Source organism: Rhipicephalus microplus, chromosome 3 (genome assembly GCF_043290135.1).
Source record: "Rhipicephalus microplus isolate Deutch F79 chromosome 3, USDA_Rmic, whole genome shotgun sequence".
Classification (NCBI taxonomy): Eukaryota; Metazoa; Arthropoda; class Arachnida; order Ixodida; family Ixodidae; genus Rhipicephalus; species Rhipicephalus microplus.
The window spans coordinates 271240127-271262227 of record NC_134702.1 but is presented as its reverse complement, the minus strand read 5'-3'; the positions used below and the strand labels follow the sequence as shown (position 1 = coordinate 271262227).

At 44.4% G+C, this 22101-nt stretch overlaps 1 protein-coding gene across 3 annotated transcripts; it reads right to left on the bottom strand.

Annotated features, from left to right (window-relative positions):
• Nucleotides 1-7119: 7119 nt before the first annotated feature.
• On the bottom strand, nt 7120-13316 carry LOC142804267 (uncharacterized). Of its 3 annotated transcripts, XM_075891020.1 has the most exons (8): nt 13214-13316; nt 12190-12319; nt 11885-12060; nt 11368-11427; nt 11237-11296; nt 11068-11172; nt 10899-11012; nt 7120-10602 (listed from the first exon to the last, which is right to left on the bottom strand). In XM_075891020.1, the coding sequence occupies exons 2-8, from the start codon at nt 12303-12305 to the stop codon at nt 10544-10546; spliced, it is 690 nt and encodes a 229-aa protein (XP_075747135.1). In that variant the 5' UTR covers nt 12306-12319; nt 13214-13316; the 3' UTR covers nt 7120-10543. The 3 variants fall into 3 exon arrangements, 2 of the variants coding, with proteins under 2 accessions (XP_075747135.1, XP_075747136.1); XM_075891021.1 differs by having other exon boundaries at nt 12190-13292; XR_012894559.1 differs by having other exon boundaries at nt 10569-10602; nt 10899-11172.
• Between the last annotated feature and the right edge of the window lie 8785 nt (nt 13317-22101).

The following is a 22101-nucleotide window of genomic DNA, read 5'->3' as shown; positions in this document are numbered from 1 at the left end:
AGCGAAGGGGCGCTTACACAGTGATCTTTATTTTTCAATGAAAAAGGCCTCTAACACTTCACGTGTTACTTGCGCTTCTGCCTAGAATCTTCGTCCCAGAGAATCGTGCGTCACAACCACATGAGATGACATGCGCAACCAGGTGCGCATACTTGTCATCTCGTTTTGTTAATTTTTGAGCATGTTCCCTTAACCGGTCATTAATACATTGTTCGGTTTGGCCAATGTGCACTTTTCCGCAGGATAAGGGTATGCATTACACGACCCCCGTGGAACACTTAACAAAGGCCCTCTCATGCTTCTTCTCGCAGCCGCGCTTTTTGCTATCGCACACACGTTGCCACAATTTTAGGATTGTCATGTACATGTGTCACATGTGTCATGTATATATTCAATGTATATTGTAAAGATCTAAGTTGGAAAAGTTGACAGGAATATTAACGAAATGAAAGCTATGTTAAACATTTTTTTCAGTGCTAAGATATACAAAATCTATGCGCCCTTTAGAGGTACTATAGTCGGTGAGTGCGACACATGGCAACTTTTGCTTAGTAACCACCTATACAGAAGGCACTTGAGTGCGTCAATGTTGGAGACCCCTTCTCAACTAGTACTTTTACCTCTTATAACGAGCAGTTGCTGAGTAACGCTTTTTTCTTAGCTGTGGAGTTCTTATTCTCTACCACATGGTAAACTTTTTGTTGTCTTATACAAAAGACAGCAGCATCATATGTTTTCAGCATGCAGCTGGTGTTATGCTGGGCAACTTTTTCACTTTATTGGAAGCCTATCTGAGTAGTACCTGTCTATATCTTGACAAACAGCTTTTTCTTTTTCAAAAACACGGCATTTGCAATGGCTCGCAATTCCTGCCAATTTAAAATTGTCAGGCGTGTTATCACCAAGCTCTGCCTCGGGTCTTGAAAAATTGTGCAAGCACATAATGCAGAAGTCTTTTGACAACCAGATTGAGCAATTTCAAGCTGTCTTTGTTGACGGCAGTCTTCGAATTATGAAAAGCAAAGACTAGAGACATCATTGGGGATCATGAAGATGCTGGAGCCATGAGACCTCTTCACATTCATAAGGTCTTCCATAACCTGATAAAAGTTGCAGGCGGGTATGGAGTAGCCTTTTCTGCGCCCGTTAAGCTCACTCAGTTGTGCCCAAAAACTACTCTGGAGGAGGCTAGTCAGCAGGAATGCAGCAAGAAGCATCACACCACGTATGAATGAATTAATTTGTGGTTGAAGGAAAAGAAAAAAGGCACTATCTTCTGCAGCCCTTGCCGGAGCACGGCTGCAGAAAAGAGTCTGGAAGTAGATAGGAGGAGAAGGGTTGAAGGAACATGCCGGCCGTGGCTGGTAGAGCAGAAAGCAGATAGAGGCCTTTGGCAGAACAGTCTGAGTCATAAGACCTGGAAGTGTGGGGCTGCAGGACATCAAGTGGTCCTACAGCTTGGATGATAGCCCGTGGAATACAAATATGCCAGGAGGCTTTTGAAGGCTGGCCATAGAATCCAAGTATGCCAGAATGCTTTTGAAGGCTGGTCCCTGGCAGATTACCGGGAAAAGCATGTCGTCCTGGTTGCGCGTCGGTATGTCGAGAGTGCGGTATGCCAGGAGGAGTGAGCTTTGCTGCTGGATGTGTGTTGGGCACACAAGCAGCAGGTGTTCCAAGGCCACCTGTGTGAGATGTGCTAAAAATGTGGTGCACGAAATTTCCCTTTCTTGTTGCAAATCGTATTGACGGACGAGGCGCTGCGTAAATGAGCAAGCCAGGAAGCATGGTCACAATCCGGCAAGAGATGGCTTGGTGCATTTGCCAATGCATTTTAAAGCCTTAGAATGTAAGCCACGTTTGAAAGATTAAGGTGACACTTAAGGGCAAAACGATTAGTAAAGTACTATTAGTAGAGTAAAGTATTAGTAAAGTACAATTTCACACCCCTGGAAACGCCACTCTTACCCTCGACATGACACTTAGTAAGCGAGAAAAACACGTGAAAAAAGAACGCGAGTGGCGACACCACCTTGAGATTCCTGCACCAAACACCGCGACGTAAGAAATATATAAGGCGTCTACTGGGTCCTATGTACTTTACAATAGATCAAAATGAAGTACATAAAATCTGTGGCTGCCATAGACTTAGCATATAAAGTTTCAGAAAATTTCCTTGAGCCAATGCTACGAAAATACCTTTTGAAAATCCTTACGTTACGCACAGGTACTTTGGCGCAAAATTAAAAAATGTCGACCTTCAACCTTGATTTTCTCCGCTAATAATCAACTTATGACAGTGAAACATATGACATTATAGTTATCTAAGTGTAGTTCATCAATCTAAACCAAGCCAGTGTTCCTCTTCAGTGTCCCTTTGAGGTTTTGAGTGTGACTGTGCTCCGCTGTTTTCCAAGACTAAAGTACCTTCCAGTCACAGGGATCGGGTGACCAGGGATGTTATCAAGGCATTCCACATCGCAAAAAAATAACTGTATTAGCCAAGCATCAGTTAATTCAGGCAATTGTGAATTGTTCTTTTGAAAGATATGCTGTAACCTGATCATTGTAACACGTCGCACACTATCGCACAAAGTTTAACTTGCGAAGGTGAGCCTTTCGACTCTTCCGGTAAAACGCGTCGTAGATTTTATGAAGAAGCATTCATTGTGTGTGTTACCTGCTGACAAGGAGGGCAGCTTTGCCATAATGTCCCTTAAAATGTACCGGGAAAAAGCTTGTCGCACGGTTTCGGCCCTTTTTAACTGTCATGCTGAAGTGTCAACGAAAAAGCTCAAAAGTAAAGCTAAGAGCCTGCTTCGCAAGTTAAACCTTGTAAGTGTCCTTAAGAATATGTCAGATGCCAAGGAAGATTTCCTTGAAGCCTTCTTCAGTGCGAAAACACATAAGGTCGGCATGCCTTTTAGGCTAATTGTATCTGAAAATAATACCTGGCAAAAATGTATTGCACTCTACCTGCAGAAAACCTTGAAATACCTAGAAGTGAACGATCCATTTCTGGTAAAAAGTTCATGTGAAGTCCAGGAGTTTATTTCGTCGCGTTGGAATAAGACTCTATTCGCCTTCTCTGTAGACGTCAAGGACCTGTAATATTCCATTCCGCATGACTCATTGTTACAATGCATTGGAGAATATATAGATGAGTATGGCGCCTCAAAATTCCAGACCCAGTCTGGCATCAGCGTCAGTGGGTTTTTAGAGCTTTTAAGGTTTTACCTTCAGTCGACGTACATCCTATGGGATGGAAAACCTCACCTTCGAAAATCCGGTATTTGTATTGGTTCTTGCATCGCTCCCATCGTCAGTGACCTGTTTTTAGGCAAATTAGACACATCCATTTCGGAAGTTTTCACTAACACTAATGTGACGCACGTTTTCAGATACGTAGATGATTTTTTAATTTTTATGGACACTGTTGTTGCATCGTATAAGAATGACGCTCTTACAGTTTTAGACCTGATGCGAAATGGTTTTAATCATTTTGAGCTTACTCATGAACTTCCTGAGAATTGTGAAATCAGGTTCCTTGACTATGCTTTTCCTGAATAATGGACGCACTTGCTGGATGTATCAACCGCGTGGAAATAAGCCTGTTTTGCCATTTCATTTCGTGCATTCTAAGTTAGTTAAGCGAGGTATTGCAAAATCTTGCTTCGTGAATGCCTTGCGAAAATCCTGTGTGCACAAGATTACAGAAAGCATGCTAGCAATCTTCAAGGCTGACGTTGGCTGGTTACCCCGACCACGTGCAAGTTTCCGTTGCCGAAGGCCTGCTGCGTGAACTTAAGGCCAAAGGGACAGATAATGCAGTCTCACCTGTCACAGCTAGACAGGCTTTAGCCATGGTTCTATATATGCACAAGATAGCGCACAATCTTAAGAAAGTGGCACAGCAAGTTAATGTGAAGGTGGTCTTTACGGTCCCTCAAAAATTGAGTCGCCTGTGCAAGCTGTCCGTTTCTCCGTCCAGACCCACCCTCAGTTGCACTACAAAACATGCAAATAAATTCAGAGATTGCATCTGTAATGTGGTGTATCAGCTGCTGTTATCGTGTGAAAGGTATTACGTTGGCCAAACAGGTCGTTGTATAAATGAGAGGCTGAGGGAACATATGTACAATGTGGACCACTATAAACAAGGATGGCTGTCCGTTCACTGTGACACGTGTGGCTGCCGGCCAATATTTGCAGAGTGTTCTATTGGTGCTAGATACAGGGATCGTACCACATGCAAGATCATAGCGGCAGAAAAGATTTGCTCATTGAAAGATGCTTGTGTTTGCACCCCTTCTGTCGCGCTCACCGATAAGGAAAAGTTGTTCCTTTGCGTGTCAATGTGATGTACTTATGCATTGTCATTTTGTTTTGCGCATGACTAGTGCGACTGGTAACTGTATAAAAGCGAATACTTTCACAAGAAATAAATTGTTTGCAGTTCAGCGCTCTGTCTCCTCTCTTCTCCTGTCCCCTCCTGCCCTGTCGTTTGCGCTGGTAAGCAACCTTTATGATGTTATACCAACACGCCCAATCCCACTGTCTCTCGAGTGTCAAGCCAAGTCAACGAGCTGCTCAAATACCCCTTTAAACTTCATGTTTTTACTTATGCGCACTTTACACCACATGGTGTGCCTATTAAAAATCAAATTTTTACTTCAACTAAAAGAAATTGAACCATTCTTTTTATATGGCACACTTTATCATTACAATCTTTCCTTTAAGAATGAAAATAATGTTTGAACTTCTCATTGATGGCTGTCTACCAATTTATTGAAATGACAGGTTTCTCATTGATTTGTCATTCACGTCAACTAGAAACCTAAAAAATTATTTTCTTTTAGAAATGAAAATTGTAACGGTAAAACTTGCCACATAGAAGGAACCACTTATTTGCTTTCAATGGAAGTATAAATCTAAGAGTGAAGCTTTTAAAGCTCGAGGTAAAACACTGGTTGTCTGCGAAATGCCCTCCATCATGCCATTACCTATCAGCTGCACCCACTGACAAACAGAGTATGAGCGATGAACCAGGCCAGCTTTGCATGTTACTTTTCTCGTACGATCTGGAAACTTCAGTGGCAGTCGACTCCCGTTAATACGAAGTTCACGGGAACCGCAAAAAACTTCGAATTAAACGAACTTCGAATTAAGCAAAAAGCACTAAAAACGGCACTTTTATTAGTTTAAAAGCGCGACAGTTTTGAGGAAAAATAGTCTGTCATCTTCTTCTGCTTGCCGAATCTGGCTGCGGCTAGCAAGTTTTGTAAGGAATACACGTGTCGAAGTGCTTCTTCGGCGTTGTGTTCTCCAACAAAAAACCGCTGCGCAAGAGCAAGACCCGCAGCTACATCGGCAGCCTTCGGTGGTGGCTCATTTCCGACGTCGTCGTCATCATCGTCATTTTCAGGAATGCAGTCATGGGGCCGAACCATCTGCACGATTTCGCTGTCCGTTAGTGGACCGCATGTTTCGACGTTGCTGTCCACAGAGACATACTCGTCAAAACGGACGTCACCGAGAGCGGCGCGAAAGCTACCGTCGTCGAGCTCATTTGTTTGCACTTCCACTGGCGCACAAGGAGAAGCATCCCCCGAGTTTTCCATGAAACCACAGGCCCGGAAACAATTGGCGATGGTTTCTTCTTTCACGCGGGTCCAAGCTCGCGCTAGCATGTTGATGGCACTAAGCAAACTCACCTCGTATTGCGACGAGTTGTCCATGCACAAAAGCATGCGCTCGACGAGATGCTGCCTATACAATACCTTCATATTTTTCATTATGCCTTGGTCCATGGGCTGCAACACGGACGTCGTGTTTGCAGGCAGGTACACAAGACGGATGGCACTCAAGGAAGGTACGTTCATGTGGGCACTACATTGGTCCACAAGGAACAACACCTTACGGCTTGATTGCGCGAACTTGCGGTCGAGTTTGGTGATCCAGTCCTTAAATATATCGGATGTCATCCACGCCTTTCTGTTCGAGGCATAATCCACAGGAAGCGTCTTCACGCCTTTAAAGCACCTAGGCTTGGCAGCCTTCCCGATCACAAGCAGGCGACACCGTTCTGTGCCAGTCATGTTCGCCGCGACTAGCACTGACACTCTCTCTTTGCTTCTTTTGCCTCCAGAACAGTCGTCGTCTTTAAATGTCAGGGTCTTGTCCGGTAGCAGCCGATAAAAAAGCGCAGTTTCGTCTGCATTAAAAATGTCTGCCGGCTGGTATTCTTCGAGGTACTCGCGAAGCTTGCCCGCTTTCCATGTCAGGCACGTATCCTCATCGACTGACGCCTTCTCCCCACACACGCTTTTAAAAATCAAGTCGTGGCGATGTTTGAAACGCGTAAGCCACCCATCCGAAGCAGCGAAGTCGTTGATGCCCAACATTTCAGCAAGCGATGACGCTTTTGCCGTGACGACTTCACCACTAAGAGGAAGTTTGTTGTTTCGTGCCTCTCTGATCCAAATCAGCAGTGCTTCCTCCAACTCGGGGTAGGCGCCGGTGCGCATCCGCTTCCGCGATGTCTTGAATTTTTCACTTTCAAACGCATCCAATATTGAGCGCTTATTCTTTATAAAAGTCGACAGCGTGTTAGGCTTAATGCCGTACTTTCTTGCAATGTCTTCTTTGGCGGTGCCTCCCTGGTCAACTTCCTTCAAGACTTCGACTTTTGTCGTTAGGTCTAGCGTCCGGTAAGGGCCACGAGTCATAGAGAAATAAAAAAAGTTGAAGAGTGGACACTCCCGTAGACCCCAGCGGCCCAATCGACTCTAGCACACCTAGTGGTTGATGAGAGCAAGTGACGTGCGCTTCTGGTTTCGGTTTCACTGGCGCAAATTTTGAATTACTTTGCATAACCGACGTTTGGCTATGTCGAAAGTTCATGATTTCAGACCACTATTCATCGCCCAGATGGATAGTTTTTGTAGGTCGTTTTGATTTAGCGATTCTTTGTTTTGTTCAGTGGTTCGTGCGAATCGGTCGTGACGTAATTTTTATTTCGATTAAGTTATAATAAAAAGAGATGCAGGTAATGATAATTCACTACAGTTTTATTCATCGCGCTTGTGTTTTTCTTTTGGAACAAGTGATCAATGTATATATCAGTCAAAGAAACAGAGCATCCGCAATGTTTTATTCAAAGGCAAGGTAGAGTATGACAATATAAAAAGCACAATATGACAAAGGTAGACAACAAATGCATCTCGCCTTACAAATAAATTGTAACAAATATTGTAACAAATACATAGAGAACACAGACAACGCACACATCGCTAGAGTTGGCAGAAGCCGAGAAGCTGGTGAAGTATGACACACTGGGCCAGTGGGTAAGTAAGGATCTATGGCAAAAACACAGCGCACAATGCTGATGAAGAAGGAAGAAGTGACATATACACAGCAATGAAGTCGCGAATCACGCCTGGGCTTAACCGAAATAATGCATAGAAAAAAAGAGTGCACAGAAACCACACGACACAATATAGCAGAAAGGCAAAGGTGCAGTGTGCTGGCTGTGCTTAAGAACAGCTAGTCCAAAATGAAAAAAAGCAGACTTGATGCCTGCTTGTCCTCAGAAAGGTAGGGCTTTGCAGCTTGCTCACTACGTGAAAGACAAACTTTATGCTACAACACTGGCAGGTCTTGTGGCTTTTGTTATGCGTCGCCTTCATCAAAAACTTAAGATCCCAAGTGATTTGCATCTGGGTGTTGCTGTGACGCTTGCGAGCTAAAATAGATTGTAGTCATCACTTTATCCAGAATTGTGGACTTTAATTGGTGCTACGAGAGCGGTATTACAGGGCTAATAAATAGCAGAAGGAAACCACTTTGGCTCATTATTTTTCACAAAGGCTCTGCATCGTACGTTATCACTCACAAGCTATATAAAAATAAAATGGCAGCGTCCGCAGCCCCATCAAACGCTACAAGTTTGGGTATTCTTTTGAAAATTTTGATGGGCAAAATGAGGAGGTTGATGAGAAGCTAAAATACGAAAAGCGTGATAACATGAACCGTGCCCACTTCATACTGTGTTCCTTACCCGCTCGAAGACATTTCAACAAGCGGTTTTGTTATCGATATATTACTTGAGCTGGAGAGATAAAGCATACACAGTGACCAAGCGACCCACAGTAAAGTGTACAGTTCGCCCGTATTTGCTACAAAAAATACAGACAGGATACCCAACATTCTTTTTAAGGTTATGCAAATCACTTCGAGCGAATACACAGTGTTCGTACTCCTCATAGCGTGTAACCAAAACAATGAATGCAACGAAGGAGTGGTTAGTCCAGTTGAACTGAATATAAGCATATAAGACCATAATAAAGTCTGCTGTAACGAAGTAATAACATAACAAAGCTATTGCAGGATTCGGCTCAACTCGAATACTTTAGTGTAAACCCGCCGCTAATTGCTAACCTTTGAACTTGTCAAGCTGCATGCCCGAGATTGAAGACTGGAACCTAACCCTGTCTAAGTTTCAGTTCACAAAACGCACATTCCAACATAAACGAACCCGGCAAAACATTTTCAGAAACTTAGCGCGACACCCAGCAGAGCAGAAATGAAAATCGCCAACACTTGACAGATGGTGATACAAAACATCGCACACTTTCAGGTGATGTGCAGTGGCCTCAATTATGGCAAGAAAGTGAGATTCAAGTTGTTGTACATATGCAAAAGCTGCTTCTGATGGCACAGTGATATTCCCAAAAAGTTTGCTGGGGACGTGGTATGCTTTGAGCATTGTGAAATACTGGTGGGTACCCTTAAGCGTCTCACTGTCGTCTTTCAGTAACTGTGGGCAACTGCAACCGTCACATGCATTCCGAAGGAAGTGTTTGATGAGAAAACCAGCTCCAGCTACATAATATGCAGCGGAGTCATCGATAATATGGGAGTGAATGTTTGTCGCAAGTTCAGAGAGATCGTCTAGAGCGGGAAAGTCGTCAGGCTGTGGCTGTGCACACTCCTCATTATCCACAAGAGACGCACTGGTGAGGGAGAATGGCGAGAGCTGCTCCAGGAGGAGGTCACATTCATCATCCTCGACATTTCCGTATTCTGACAGCTTGAAGAGTTTTCTTATGCAGATGTGCTTCAGGCCACAAATAAATTGTGCTACATTGGGGTTGGTGTTGCAACCCTGTTTTTGCCTAATGTGGCCAAATATGTTCTCCAGAGGATCCTGTTGAAGCCTGCGTGTTAACAGGTATTCAAAATTGTAATTTTTGGAGAGGTCGTCCCATAGTTGACAAATTGCCTGAATTGTAATTTGCCAACCTACGATGGTTTGTGGTTGACGTCTGCCAACAAACTGCCATGATGCAATCCAGGGAAGCTGGCCTCGGAGGAAGTCAATCAGCTCTAAATCATTTTTCATGATTGCATGCCGCAGCTTTTGCGAAGTTCTTTTTTTACTCGAGCTGTTCAAGGCATCGAAAATCCTGTCCATACGATCACAAAATTGAGCTGTAGTGATGGCCGAGGCAGGCAGCACCTTCGCATACACCATTGCCGTGATAGCAATCGAAACTGATGCACTGAGGACCTGAGTTGCTCTGCTGACCTTCATATTAGAAAAAGGTTTCTGATGAACGTGCCGTTCAGTCAACTTTGGAGCCAATCGCAACCGCAACTCATGTGAGGATTGGTAAAGGCTTACATTGTGCGACCAGTTAACGATGTCATCCCCAATGTATAACTTGTGTGCTTGGACATTATTGCGCGTTGTTTTAATTAAATGCAGAACATCAAAAATGTAATATACCCGCTCACCATTAACTTCAAAAAAAGGCTTTGCTACAGTCACTCTTAGTTGGTTAGCGAGACTTACATTTGAACTGCCCTGGTCACAAATGACTGCTTTCACTGCAATATTAATGCTCCTAAGCTCCAAAATGAGTGACACCAGCAAGTTATGCATAACAGATGATGGTGTTGATGTGTGCCCTATAGTAAAAGCAACCGGTTGAACCCACTTTCTCGAAACACCAACAAGAAGAAAAACCAGTGCTCGATCAGCGATGGTTGAAGTGCGATGAGTGCCATCATCTGTAAAACCCTGGACAACGTCTCTTGAAGCATCATAGTACAAATTTTTTTTTAGTGCTATTTCGTCGAAAACTAAAGCGCACACTCGGTCCCGTTCATTCCAAGCTTGAGTATTTGTTGCAATGGAAGAAAGGATTCCTGGAATTATGCCTGGAGTCATCTTTACATTAGCTAGCCACCTCCTTAATGAACGCCGGGAGGGCAAAGAAAAATACGGAGCCAGAAATCGGTATGCTCGCGGACCTCGGAAGTTTAAGTGAAGAGCGAAATTCTTGAACCACATGGGAAACCGCTTGCCCTTGCGTTTGGGCCTCAAGCGAACATGTGCAGAAAGAAGTTTAAAAACCTCCTCGGTGACGTGCGGTCGGATAACTTCAAGGGCCTTCGAAGTCGATGACGGTGCTTGGTGAGGCTGTCTCTGCAGTCTTTTGATAGTTTTCCGCTGTGCTGCTACTTTGGCTTGCAGATGTTAAATGGTTTGCTTGTACTTCATTGATGGAGACATTGTCGCTGGCACACAGGAACGCACTGCAATAAACAAAAAAATTGATGTAAAAGCGAAGAACAACTAATCCCATACGAGCACTTTCCTCGCTCTTTCAGACCCAAGGTGCACAACTTTCTGTGGTACAAAGTTTTCGATTCCACTACCTAAAAACAAACCATTCACAATGTTGACAATGCACAAAAAAAATGAAAATCACTGAGAGCCCACCCTTACATTTTGTAAGTGCACACGTAGTGTCCTTTTGAGGATAGTTTCCTCAGAATGTCCTAAACATAAAATAGCACATTAAAAACTGCTGCGATAAAAGCATAGTCACCATTTTCTCTAAGGCACTCAGGCGTGGAGCTGTTGGCGGAGACGTCTTCTGGAGGGTCTTGTAAAGCTTGTTCAGTGCCTCGGACAGTGCTGTCGGAACAATCTTGCGAGCGGCCTGCGGAAGTCTCTATATCAATCCACTCTGGTGTTGAAGTGAACATACAACTTACCGGCCACACAAGTTCCTTTTGTGACAGCTGAACGACTGGTTAAGGTTTTCTCCGGCAAGACGAAATCATCAGAAATTCTTTCACCAGCAACAAGGGAGCTGCCACCTGCAGAGGTTTGGTCAACAGTCAATTTGGGTAAAAAAAAAAGAAATCGCGACACTGAACGCACCCTGTTCATCGGGGCACCTCAATGTGTGGGAGCCGCTTTTTGAAGCCTCTACCGCAGGTCCTGAAGAGATGAAATTATGACAATGTGTCAGTAAGAGGCTTAAAATAACACAAACTGAAGCTCATCCGCACCTTGCAGTGCAGCTTCTGCAGCCATGTCACAGTCACTACTTGAAGCGACGCTCAGAGAACCTGCATATATGTGCAGTTGGTAGAAGTTACAAAGCTTGTAGCATGGGGAAACTTAAACAGCTCTTTCAAACGCATAAATTGGTCGAACGTGGAAGAAAAGAGACGGCACCAACTAGGAAACAAGTAATTTGTGATTTTTGGAATTATCAACAGTGGCAGCTTTCACTGATGAAAGGTATACGTACATGTGCACTCAGGCTTGAAGATAACGAGAAATAGCCCTTTAAAGTCTTTCAAAACAAGTTGCGCAGGTCCAGAGCATCAAAAAATGACAGAAATGTAAAGCTGCTGTTAGGAAGGTAATAGCCCACAATTCACAGAATTTAAGACTTTCCAAGTGTTACTTCTGTAGTGAGGTTTCTCCATCGGCTACAAAGATCTTCACGGTTAACTGTCGCCACTGATTCAATACAAGTGGCTGCTATTGCACATATTTGAGTTTCAGTCAATCACTTACATGGTGCAGCTGGTTGCACACTGGGAACAGCCACTCTTGTAAGCCTTGTGTGCCCAGGGTCCATGAAACTTTGAGTAGTAAAATGGTCGCTACAAACCCTGTACGTTGCGTACAATAGGCTGGCCGGCTTACTCAGGAGATCATCGCGTCCAGCATACTGCATCCATGCTTTCATCCTGCATTGGCAATGAACTATCAGCTGAAAGGGGAAGTGCTTGAATAGTGATTTTTTATTGTTACCCTCACTTAGCAAGTACGAACAGTAAGCCTACAGACATGCAAACCATACAAAAGCTTTAACACACCTGCCGTCCCGTGGTACGCGGAAGAAACTCGTCCCAGGCTTCTTGTGGGTTCTGCCATTGTTGAAGCACCACGATACACAGCAGTAGCTGCCGTAGCTTGGACCGCCGGACGGCATGGCGTCAGCGCGGTCTGAAAATGTTAGTAAGTGGATGCTTCGTTGTCAAATTACGAAAAAGATATGTGCACGTCATAAGTGTACCAGCAAACCCCTTTGAATGATTAGCTAATCGATGCACAATACAAAACCAGACATCTCTGACCCATAAAACTGACTTACAAAGATAGACGTCCAGACCACGTACAAAGATCTTCAGAAGTTTCCAGGCCGCTATCCCTTGTAATGCAATGGTATCGCGGCCTGGGTACTTTAGAACATCTTCGCGCGAACGCAGTATCAGCAGTAAATTGGGAAGAAAAATCGTAGTTGAAATTTGTGCGGTAAAATTATATTGGAAACGTCAAAAAAATTTGTGGGCAGCTTGCACTAGTGGCACAAGGCTAGCGAAGAAACGAAGATGATGGCCACTTGGCTAGTCCAGATTTACCTCCGGCACACCAAGAATTATTCGTGTTCCGAGCCTTCGGGAAACGCGTTGTGAAGCTTGCGAGGCCCAGCGAACGCTTCTCAATATTTTGCACCGAGCCACCGAGCCTATGACCTAGCTGCCCAGCTATGCTCAGCGCACAGACGCTCGCGTCCGTGGCAGACGCAGCACGCGTCGCCTTTGCTATACTGCATACGTTGCACAATGTTCCCGTCTAGCCGCCGCAGAGAGCCGCAAACTTTCTTTTTAGCGAACCTCCCAGTCCTTACAAGCTTCAGAAAAAGGTTACAACTGCGTGAATGAGACGCCATGTAAGAAACAAACTCGCACACACGAAGCGCAACGTGTGTGTGTGTGCATCTTTCTATGTTTGTTGCATGGTGTCTTTTTCGCGCAGGCGTAACCGTTTTCTGAAAAAATGACCCAACAAGACCAACAACATGTCATTCAACAAGCTTCGCTTGAAAACGTACCTCACCTGTTATCTCACGCTTGAAAACGCCGACGCAGCCGACGTTGACGAAAGCGACGAAAGCTTCTCGCTGTCAGTCATGCATGGGCTTGTCTATGGCTTGTCGCTGGGTAGATGGTGTTTATGACAGTACGGCTGAAGAAAAATAATCGCGTAAGGTGTGTTGAATACATCGTTTTTATGCATAAAAAACATACCAAGTTTGGGCGTGTAATTATTAATTTGTGAAAACAATTTTGTTGCATTGATTATAACTGTGTTTTTTTTTTTTTGCGCTTGCGCTCTCTGACGTTTGGTGGGAGCACTAGTTCGTTACGTAGTCGTGACGCACTTTCTAAGGCCAGGTTTTGATGATGATGATGATGATGATCCTTGACACTCTGGCGCACACCCACAAAGGGGGATCGGCCAAGAACCGGGCGGCAGGATCTTAACTAAAAGGCTAATGGTTTTTCAAAGAAAACGTAATTTTGGGCTAAAAAAATATAGAAAGGAAAGCCGAAAATCGAAAAAGGAGTATATCTGAGCGGGGAGCGATGCAGGCCATCAGATGCGATTTGAGACAGAGGTAATGGTGGGTCTATATATATATATATATATATATATATATATATATATATATATATATATATATATATATATATATATATATATATATATATATATATATATATATATATATATACATACACACACATACATATATATACATATATAGGCAGATTAACATGGCAATCGCTTTGTTTCAATTATGTATTCAAATACCGCAGAGCAGACGTCCCTGTGGCTATAACCGAATTTAATGCTGCCAAACGACAAAATTACTGCCACATTTAATTCTAATCCCAATTTTTCAAGTGGAGCTACCAGGTATCTTTTCCGCTGATGAGAATACCGGCGACAGAACAAAAAGAAGTGATCTATCGTTTCCATTTTTTGGCAAGTCTGACATAAAGGTGACGCCTTTAGACCAACTTTATGCAAATAATAATTCAGTTGAGGAATTCTGCAACGCAATCTTGTAAAAGTAACTTCCAAGTGCCGTGTTGCACACCACTGTCTATTCCAGCGGCATCTTAGATGTGCGAAATCTCGATATTTATCCAATGAGTAGCAGTCGTATTCACGCAAACAGAGGTTTCTAAACCTTATTGCTGTCGCGTAAGCCGTATCAGGCAAAATCGGGATAATGGGACCGCTAAGAGATACTGTGGCTAGTGCATCCGCCATCTCATTGAGATATATGCCACGATGACCTGGTACCCATAAGAGCTGCAGTTTTTTCAACTTTGTCGGTATGAGTTGTCGAAACATGTGCATAAGTGTTAAGTTGGCTCCTGAAGACAGAGCAGCACATACTGAAAAAGAATCTGTAATTACGACTGCTTCCGATTCGCCCAAAGGAAGTTTCCGTAGTGCCAGTACAATAGCAAATAATTCTGCCATGAATATTGGTGTGTAATCTGGGAGTCTAACCGAAAAGGACCAGTCAAGGGAACGTGAGAAGATACCTGCCCCAGCCTTTTCATTTGATACGGATGCATCGGTCGCAATTATGTTGTTCAAGTTCAAATGCGCCAAGTAATCCTGCAGCCGATCATTTAAATATTGAAATGGCATTTGCTTTGCGTTAGAGGGATAAATATTCTCAAATTCTATCATAAGATCTAAGTTAACATCTCTTGTTGTGAAAATATGTTTTATTTTGACGTTCAGTGGTTCTAGCAGCGCTTGAACGAACAAGATCTGTGGGCAGTGGAATCGTGACCACCAAGTTTCAAAAAATAAACTTGGTTCTTTAATAAAAGCATAAAAGGATGCTCTCTGGGGCACAGTGTATAGTTTTAAAAATGTTTGGATAGTAAGCATTTTGAATCTATTTAACAATGACGGTAGACGCGCTTCCATGTATAGCACGTTGTTAGCAACAAACTTGGGCAGTCCAAGGCACAGTCGTAAGGCCTCCCTTTCTAATAGTATTAGCGGTCTCATTTTATATGTCGCACTGCCCGAAAATAAGACGCAGCCGAATTCCATGATAGGACGAATGTACATTTTATAGACCATTACCAATGTATTTCTTCGCAACCCCCTTTTTATGTTGCTGAGCTTGCGTAACCACCCCATGGCTCGTGTTGCTTTGGACGCAATGTGATCGATGTGGCTTTTCCAATTTAACGAGCTGTTATATATGATGCATAAGTATTTAAGTGAATCCACCTGGGGAATCTGCTCTGTGCCATACATCAAGGAGATGTTAACAGGATCCCTGAACGAGAACGCTAGAAGCGCGCTTTTGTTTACATTTAGAGACATTCCAATTTTTTGAAGCCATTCCTCTATCATGTTTAGGTAATTCTGTAATGTCTGATAAAGTAATTGCAGATCACTGTTTGTCGCAAAGAAAGCAATGTCATCTGCGTAAAGATATAAATGAATATCGCTATGTGTTGGAATCGAACTGAGGAAGATGTTAAACAACACCGGTGAGAGCACTGCACCTTGTGGTACGCCACGGTATTGTCGATATCTGTTAGAAAAACAACCCCTTTGAAAGCAATAAAACTCTCTCTCCCTTAAAAACTCTGCTACCCATGATGTCATGTATTTTGGTAAGTGTGACCTTTCCATCTGCTCTATTAGTATTTTATGCTCCACTTTGTCATACGCCTTGGCCAAAACCAGAGTAACCAGAGTAACCAGGCCAGGTTTTGCGGAGTGTCCGCTCTTGTCTTCTTCTTTCTCTATGCACGAGTTGCCATTATCAAACGTACGTCACCACCACAACACTCAAAATCAGAAGCGCGGAAACACGTGTGGAATCAACCCAGCGCGCGGGTAACGCGGTGACACACTCGAGTCTCGACAAAAGTCAACTAAAGAGTCAGTCGATGCTGCCGATGCGATTCGCCAGCGTTAAAAAGATTGCCGCTTCAAGATTTGTGACGCTGCGGACAGTAGTGATGGCAAAGACACCAGCGCGGTTTGGCAGATGTTTTGGCATATGAAAAGTTCCCCATTTTACTGTAAAATTACGGTCGCGACGAAACTGTCGATTGAAAAAACTTCTAATTAAGCAATATTATGGGTTTTTAACTTCGAATTATTGAGCATTTTTTTCTATACGATTGCATGCAAAACTGATGGGACCACTTGCTCATTTCTATTTTACCGAAACTTCCAATTCAGCGACTTCGAATTACCGGGAGTCGACTGTAAATCATTTCCAAGGCAAAATATACCATTTGTAAAGCAAGTGTTGATTACATGCAGATGTTCATACAGGGCGAAATATTACGTGGAAAAAAAATGTCGACAGAACATTTTGGCAAACTTTCTGCAGGTGTACAGTTCCTGCCATTCATAGTATAACTGTTCATGGTGCAGATGGGTTTTTTTTGTTTATATTTATCATCCCATAAAACACCATGTATGGGCATACTAGTTATTGTGCAGTCTCAGACCCGAGATGAAAGTAGGGCTATTGGGTGGCTGCCGCGAAATTCTCAGAGACAAGAGGGAGTGAGGGTACCAACGCAGAGCGAACAAATGGTGGAAGAAACAGTCACAGTTTTGGCCCAGGGCCAAAGCAATGAGTGCGATAGCAACGCATCAGACTGTTATACGAAGTAGGGCTGAGATATTTAGAAACCATACAAAACTCAGCGAAACCAGTTGAATGTGCATTCAGCTGCAGTATTTCAAGCACGCGCAGCAGCACATTCTTTGTGTGTCTCCATGGGCACATATGTGAGCCCACCTTGTTTCAGCGCAACTAGCATTCTGTTGTAGCTTTTCTGCAGGTGTTCGTACAACATGCAAACGGCATCACAGAGGCCAAACTACATAGAGTGCTGGTTTTTCCTCCGTGCGTACTACAGAGCTGAGGCCATGTGGGCTTGGGGCACCGACTAACGCGAGTCAATGACTACTTTTTTTTTCCAGCGAGTTGCTTGCGGGTTTGATTTCCCGCTGTTATGTTTCGCACGGGCTTTCCTGCCGTTGTTTCGCTGCGTATGTTGCATTGACCGCCAGTCTGCGGGGAGTGTTTGTTCTGGGTTTTCGGTCCTCCTGTGTGCGTTCGTGCCGTGTTGAGCCAGTTCGGAAGGGCTGTTTGTGATTATTTTGAGTCGTGCATTAAAGGCGGTTCTCATTCCTTGCGTTGCTGGCTCGTGCACTGCGAATTTTGGCTCACTGACCCCCCTGAGCAAAGCGGGGCATTCATCTGGTGCCCAACGTGGTTTTCGCATGTAGTTGACCTTCCTTTCGTTTTATCCAACGTTGTTTGCTCAGTTTTGATTATTTTCGTTGCAGTTTGTTTCATAACATGAGGAGCGCACGCATACGGCACCCGTCCAGTCAGCCCATCTCAAATGCCTTCCTCGTGCATTCCCATGCCCTTGTGTTCCGGTACAATTACAGCTCGTGAACATGAAAACCTTATGGGCCTAAAGTCTAATATAATGCCCGACAAGGCGGAAAAGGATCCGCCCGCACAAGATACGTCTCACATTGTCGAGCAGCTAACCGCGCTGCTAGAACGCCAAGCTACACCGGACGACAACTTTCGCCTACCGCTAGCCGTGCATACATACGATCGAGGGACACACGGACAAAAATCGATCGCAGACTTTTGGCAAGAGTTAGAAGATTATTGCAACGCACAAGCTCTCACAGATGAGACCCTTCTGCTACGCGTTCTGCCCGTTGTCCTGTCCGGCTCTGCCGCACGTTGGCGTCGCCGCCAGCCTTTCGATAGTTGGTCCCATTTTGAGCAGCTATTCCGTGCCGAATTTCTTCCACCCGACTAGGTCGTTCGCATGAAAGATGAACTTCGCAGGCGTACACAAGCTGAAGATGAAAGCCTTCAAGAATACATGCAGTCCCTACAGGAGCTTTACGACCGCGCGAACTTTCGGAAGTGGAAGCGGAAAGAGTGACTCAGGTAGTTAGGCAGTCGCATCTGCGTTTTCAGGCGTACTTAAGGGGTCGCTCATTCCCTTCACTCGACGTTATCGCTAGAGCAGTGGGTGATATTCAGGCCGCAATGCTGGCGGAGCTCACATACCAGCCACCGCCTTCTCCCGAATCCACTCTCGAGCCGTCCCGTGTGTGGCATGGTCGGTCTAACTTGATGGCCTCGCCGACAGCCCCACCAAGGGCTCATTCAGCCACCACAATTTGTCTGCTCCGTCCGCCTTCACGTCAATAACCCAGGAACCTGGGACAACCACACCGGGCACCTCGACCCAAGGTCAGCCCGTAGCGGCCGCCGCCCACTCTAGTGCAGGAGGCACAAGCAGGAACCCCTGGTACGCTTCCAGTGTGGAGGTCGGGGCCACTACAGACATCACCCGAGCAGACCACGCCCCGGCCGCCCAGAGAACTACGGGGATCGGCGATAGTGAACGCATGCCAATCGCCGGCAAGCATTCTACCACCCCCCGAGGTCCTCTCACATTACACAGGCCCTGGAGGTGAGCGTCAAACTCTTGTCGCTGAAGCGTGGCTCCGTAGCTGTGCGTACCTAGTCAACTGGGCACGACGACGCATTTTCTGAATAAACTGAACAGATTCGCAGTAGGCGGTGCGCGCGCTTCTCTTTTCTGATCGTGTCTCAGAAGTAGGAAGTCCCTAGCTGTGTCAGCACAAGACATATCATTCGGACTCGTGTACATAAGAAGAACCAACGTGCCAAGGCTGGATGATTGGGGTATGTCGAATGTGCTACAGCTATATGTGCCTAGAAAGCTGCTTTATCACCGCTGCTGGAGCGACGAAGCGCGACTCGCGCATACCTGCAAATGGGACCCTGCCCGGCAAGCCGCCGTCGCCTGCAGGGCTCCACCCACAATAAGCACAAACGACCAAAATTTCAATAAATGTATGTTTATTGCCTATCAGCTTGATATTCAGTTCCCCTTGTGTACTCATATTTCTGCATTGATTCCATAATCCTGAGACACGATCAAAACTGACCTTTTAATTGCACAGCTGCGTACACAGCAAGATAACGCACTCAAGCTTCTACAATGCACCGTTCATTTCACTAATTAAAATGGCCAATGTCGCACACCCACTCACAAAATGCACCACAGACAACACAGAGCCCTCACGGGGAAGGCACAAACACAGGGGCAAATTTCTGAGCCAGGTTTGGCAGCAGTCTGGCAACACTGACCCCTAAATCTGGCAACTGACTTATGCAACGCCAACAGAACCTTGCCTAGAAACGTACAAGAATTTTCGTGCATAGTACAATTAATCACCCACTAGTTACCCGCCGAAAGCGCACTCGCATTTGCCTGTTTCATAAAGGATTTTATCATAATCCGAAACTATGTTCCCGTTTAATCCAAGCTGCTCCCTTCATTTCTCTTCGCCGTAATCACCAACAAAAAGTCACAGTCCCTCATTGCAACACAGTAACATATGCCCAATCATATCTCCCAAGAACTTGTAATGAATATAATTCCTTGCCTGCATCAATCACAAGCATCAATGAATAATCCATTCAATTTAAGAATATCCTTAAAACAATGATTACCTAATTAACCCCTGTATGTTTGTTGAACAATTTATTTGTATTGCTTTGCACCTTCGCCATGTAATAAAATAAAATTAGTGTAATCATTTGCTTTATTATGATGCGAGTTGTTAGGAGTATTCATCTTTGTACCCCAATTAGTGACAATATTTTTATGCCATTTGCTTTGTATTCCTTGTTTTTCATTGTTGTGCATGCCCTTCCCCTCTGAAATGTACTGTGTGTACACTGAGGGTAAAATAAATAAATGAATGCATTCAGATCTTTTGAAGGTCAAGAGAGTTTTTTTTTTTTTTAAGGCTTCAAACAATGTCTGCAAAACATGCTTCTTCATTTCCACACATAGAACCCAACCTAAAGCAACCTGACCCGTATTTGATTCTAGTGTTGGCGTTTTACGCGAGATGGGCCAAGAATTACTCGTTCAGTGTGCAAAGTATTAATCTTTTCTTTTTGCCTTCCTATGTGTGCCAGTTAGTGGGTTTCTATTTGTAAAGTGTACAGTACTGCACTATGCCACTTCATGATGATCACAACTGCAATAATAATAATCCTTAATATGACCTTAACTTTCACAAAAATATTTGTGAACTCCTGCATAGCTATAGCAGGAAAAGAAAAAAATAGGACATTGCCCTAGGCAGCGTACTACAGACATGACAAGAGCTACCAACGCATATGTGGCACAACCATCAACCATATGCCCGGAATGATTAGTCAACACCAATGCTGCTGCATCGTTCCACGCTTAAAGGCCCATGCCGAGGCAGCTGTTAGTGCCACTAAAAAGTTCTAGCACACTCTGTTCTGGCCTTTGTCACCAGCAAGTGAACTTACCAGTTTGAAAGACATTTTCTTTAGGATAGGCGGCGTCAGTGTTCGCCCAACCATGAAACGAAACTTTGTTTCATGCGTGCTGCCTGCAGTTTAACCAAGGAGTGCGACATCCACACCCAGTATCCTTGTTGTCTAGAGCAAACTTCCCGCAATGGCTTGCCAAGTGACAACCCACATGCTAGTCCTCGCGAGCGTTACCTGTCTGACACTTCGGTAGTGGCTGCGGACGATCAAAGTTGTAGGTTGGTGCTGAGTTGATGAAACATTTTCACAGTTGTTGCATTTAGGAGTGGCTTGAATCTTCAATGAAGATGTTACATGTGCAACATTAAAGTAGTGGTTCATGGTTGTTCAACATTGCGTCTGGAATTTCAACAACACTTCAAGTTTTTTGCACACAGTATTACTACGGTGAAGTCCACATAAGCGAAGAGGTGCGAGTTATCAATGGCTTTTGGCAATGGCACTATTTTTTTTTTCTGTTTTCGTGTTTGTCATGTAGGCACTGCAGGTCTGCAGACAATCACTGTCTGCAGCAGTGCAACAAATCTGCACTATCTTTTTCAAATACATTTGAGGTGATTGGCCAGGACGTCTGTCGTGGAGTGACCCAATTCATAACTCATAAGAATAAGCTTTTTTACAAGTGGGTTCGCATCAAAGTATTTGAAAAATATTACAAAAGTATTCGACTGGCCCTGAAACTTTATATGAATTCACTTTGCACCTAAAATTTTGCTACTTGCACAGCTCCAGAAGGAAATGCAGGTCACACGAAGCCAAGCTCACAACATTGTTACACTCGTCATTGGATCTTGTCTTTTTTAAATGCAAATCTATTTCTTAGTCGGGCAATGTCAGGCGCTGTGCGCGGCATCCGCGCGCCGGCAGGTGCTATCTCTTTGCTTCACTCCCTCTCTTACGAGCAAGAGCTGCGGGTGCGTGTGCTTATCCTCGCCCCTAGCAACTCGAGCATGTCGTGCGAGAGAGTGTAGGAGAGGGTAGGTCCAGTGCTTCGCCGCTCCTCTCGCCGTTCGCTCTCTCCCCCTTGTGCCCCACTTTCCCGTCCGCTCGTGCCTCACTTTCAATTGTTTGCTGGCTGGGTGCCTCTCAAGAACATCCGGAAATGTGTGCTCGAGACGCCGCTGTGAAACGCCAATGCCGAGCAGCGAACACTCTTTTTTTGTTCACTTCACGCCATTTTTTAACCGTGCATGCTAGCTACTAGAGCTGGAAACCCATGCTCGTTTCTCGCGACATAAAAACCCCACGTGCGGCAAATGATGCTATCGGCTACACAGTGAAAGAAAAAAAACACATTATTTTTTTAACGCTGTATTCTCACATGCAAAACAACATTATGGGCGCTACACAATGCATTTGCATTTCCTCATGATTCTCTTCAGAAAGGTGGGGGCATTTTTTTTGTTTTGTTCTTTGTCTTGGGCACCTTTGAAGATAAAGAGCTTTATCATAGTAGGTTTCGCTGGTGGTGAACAACAGAAGATGG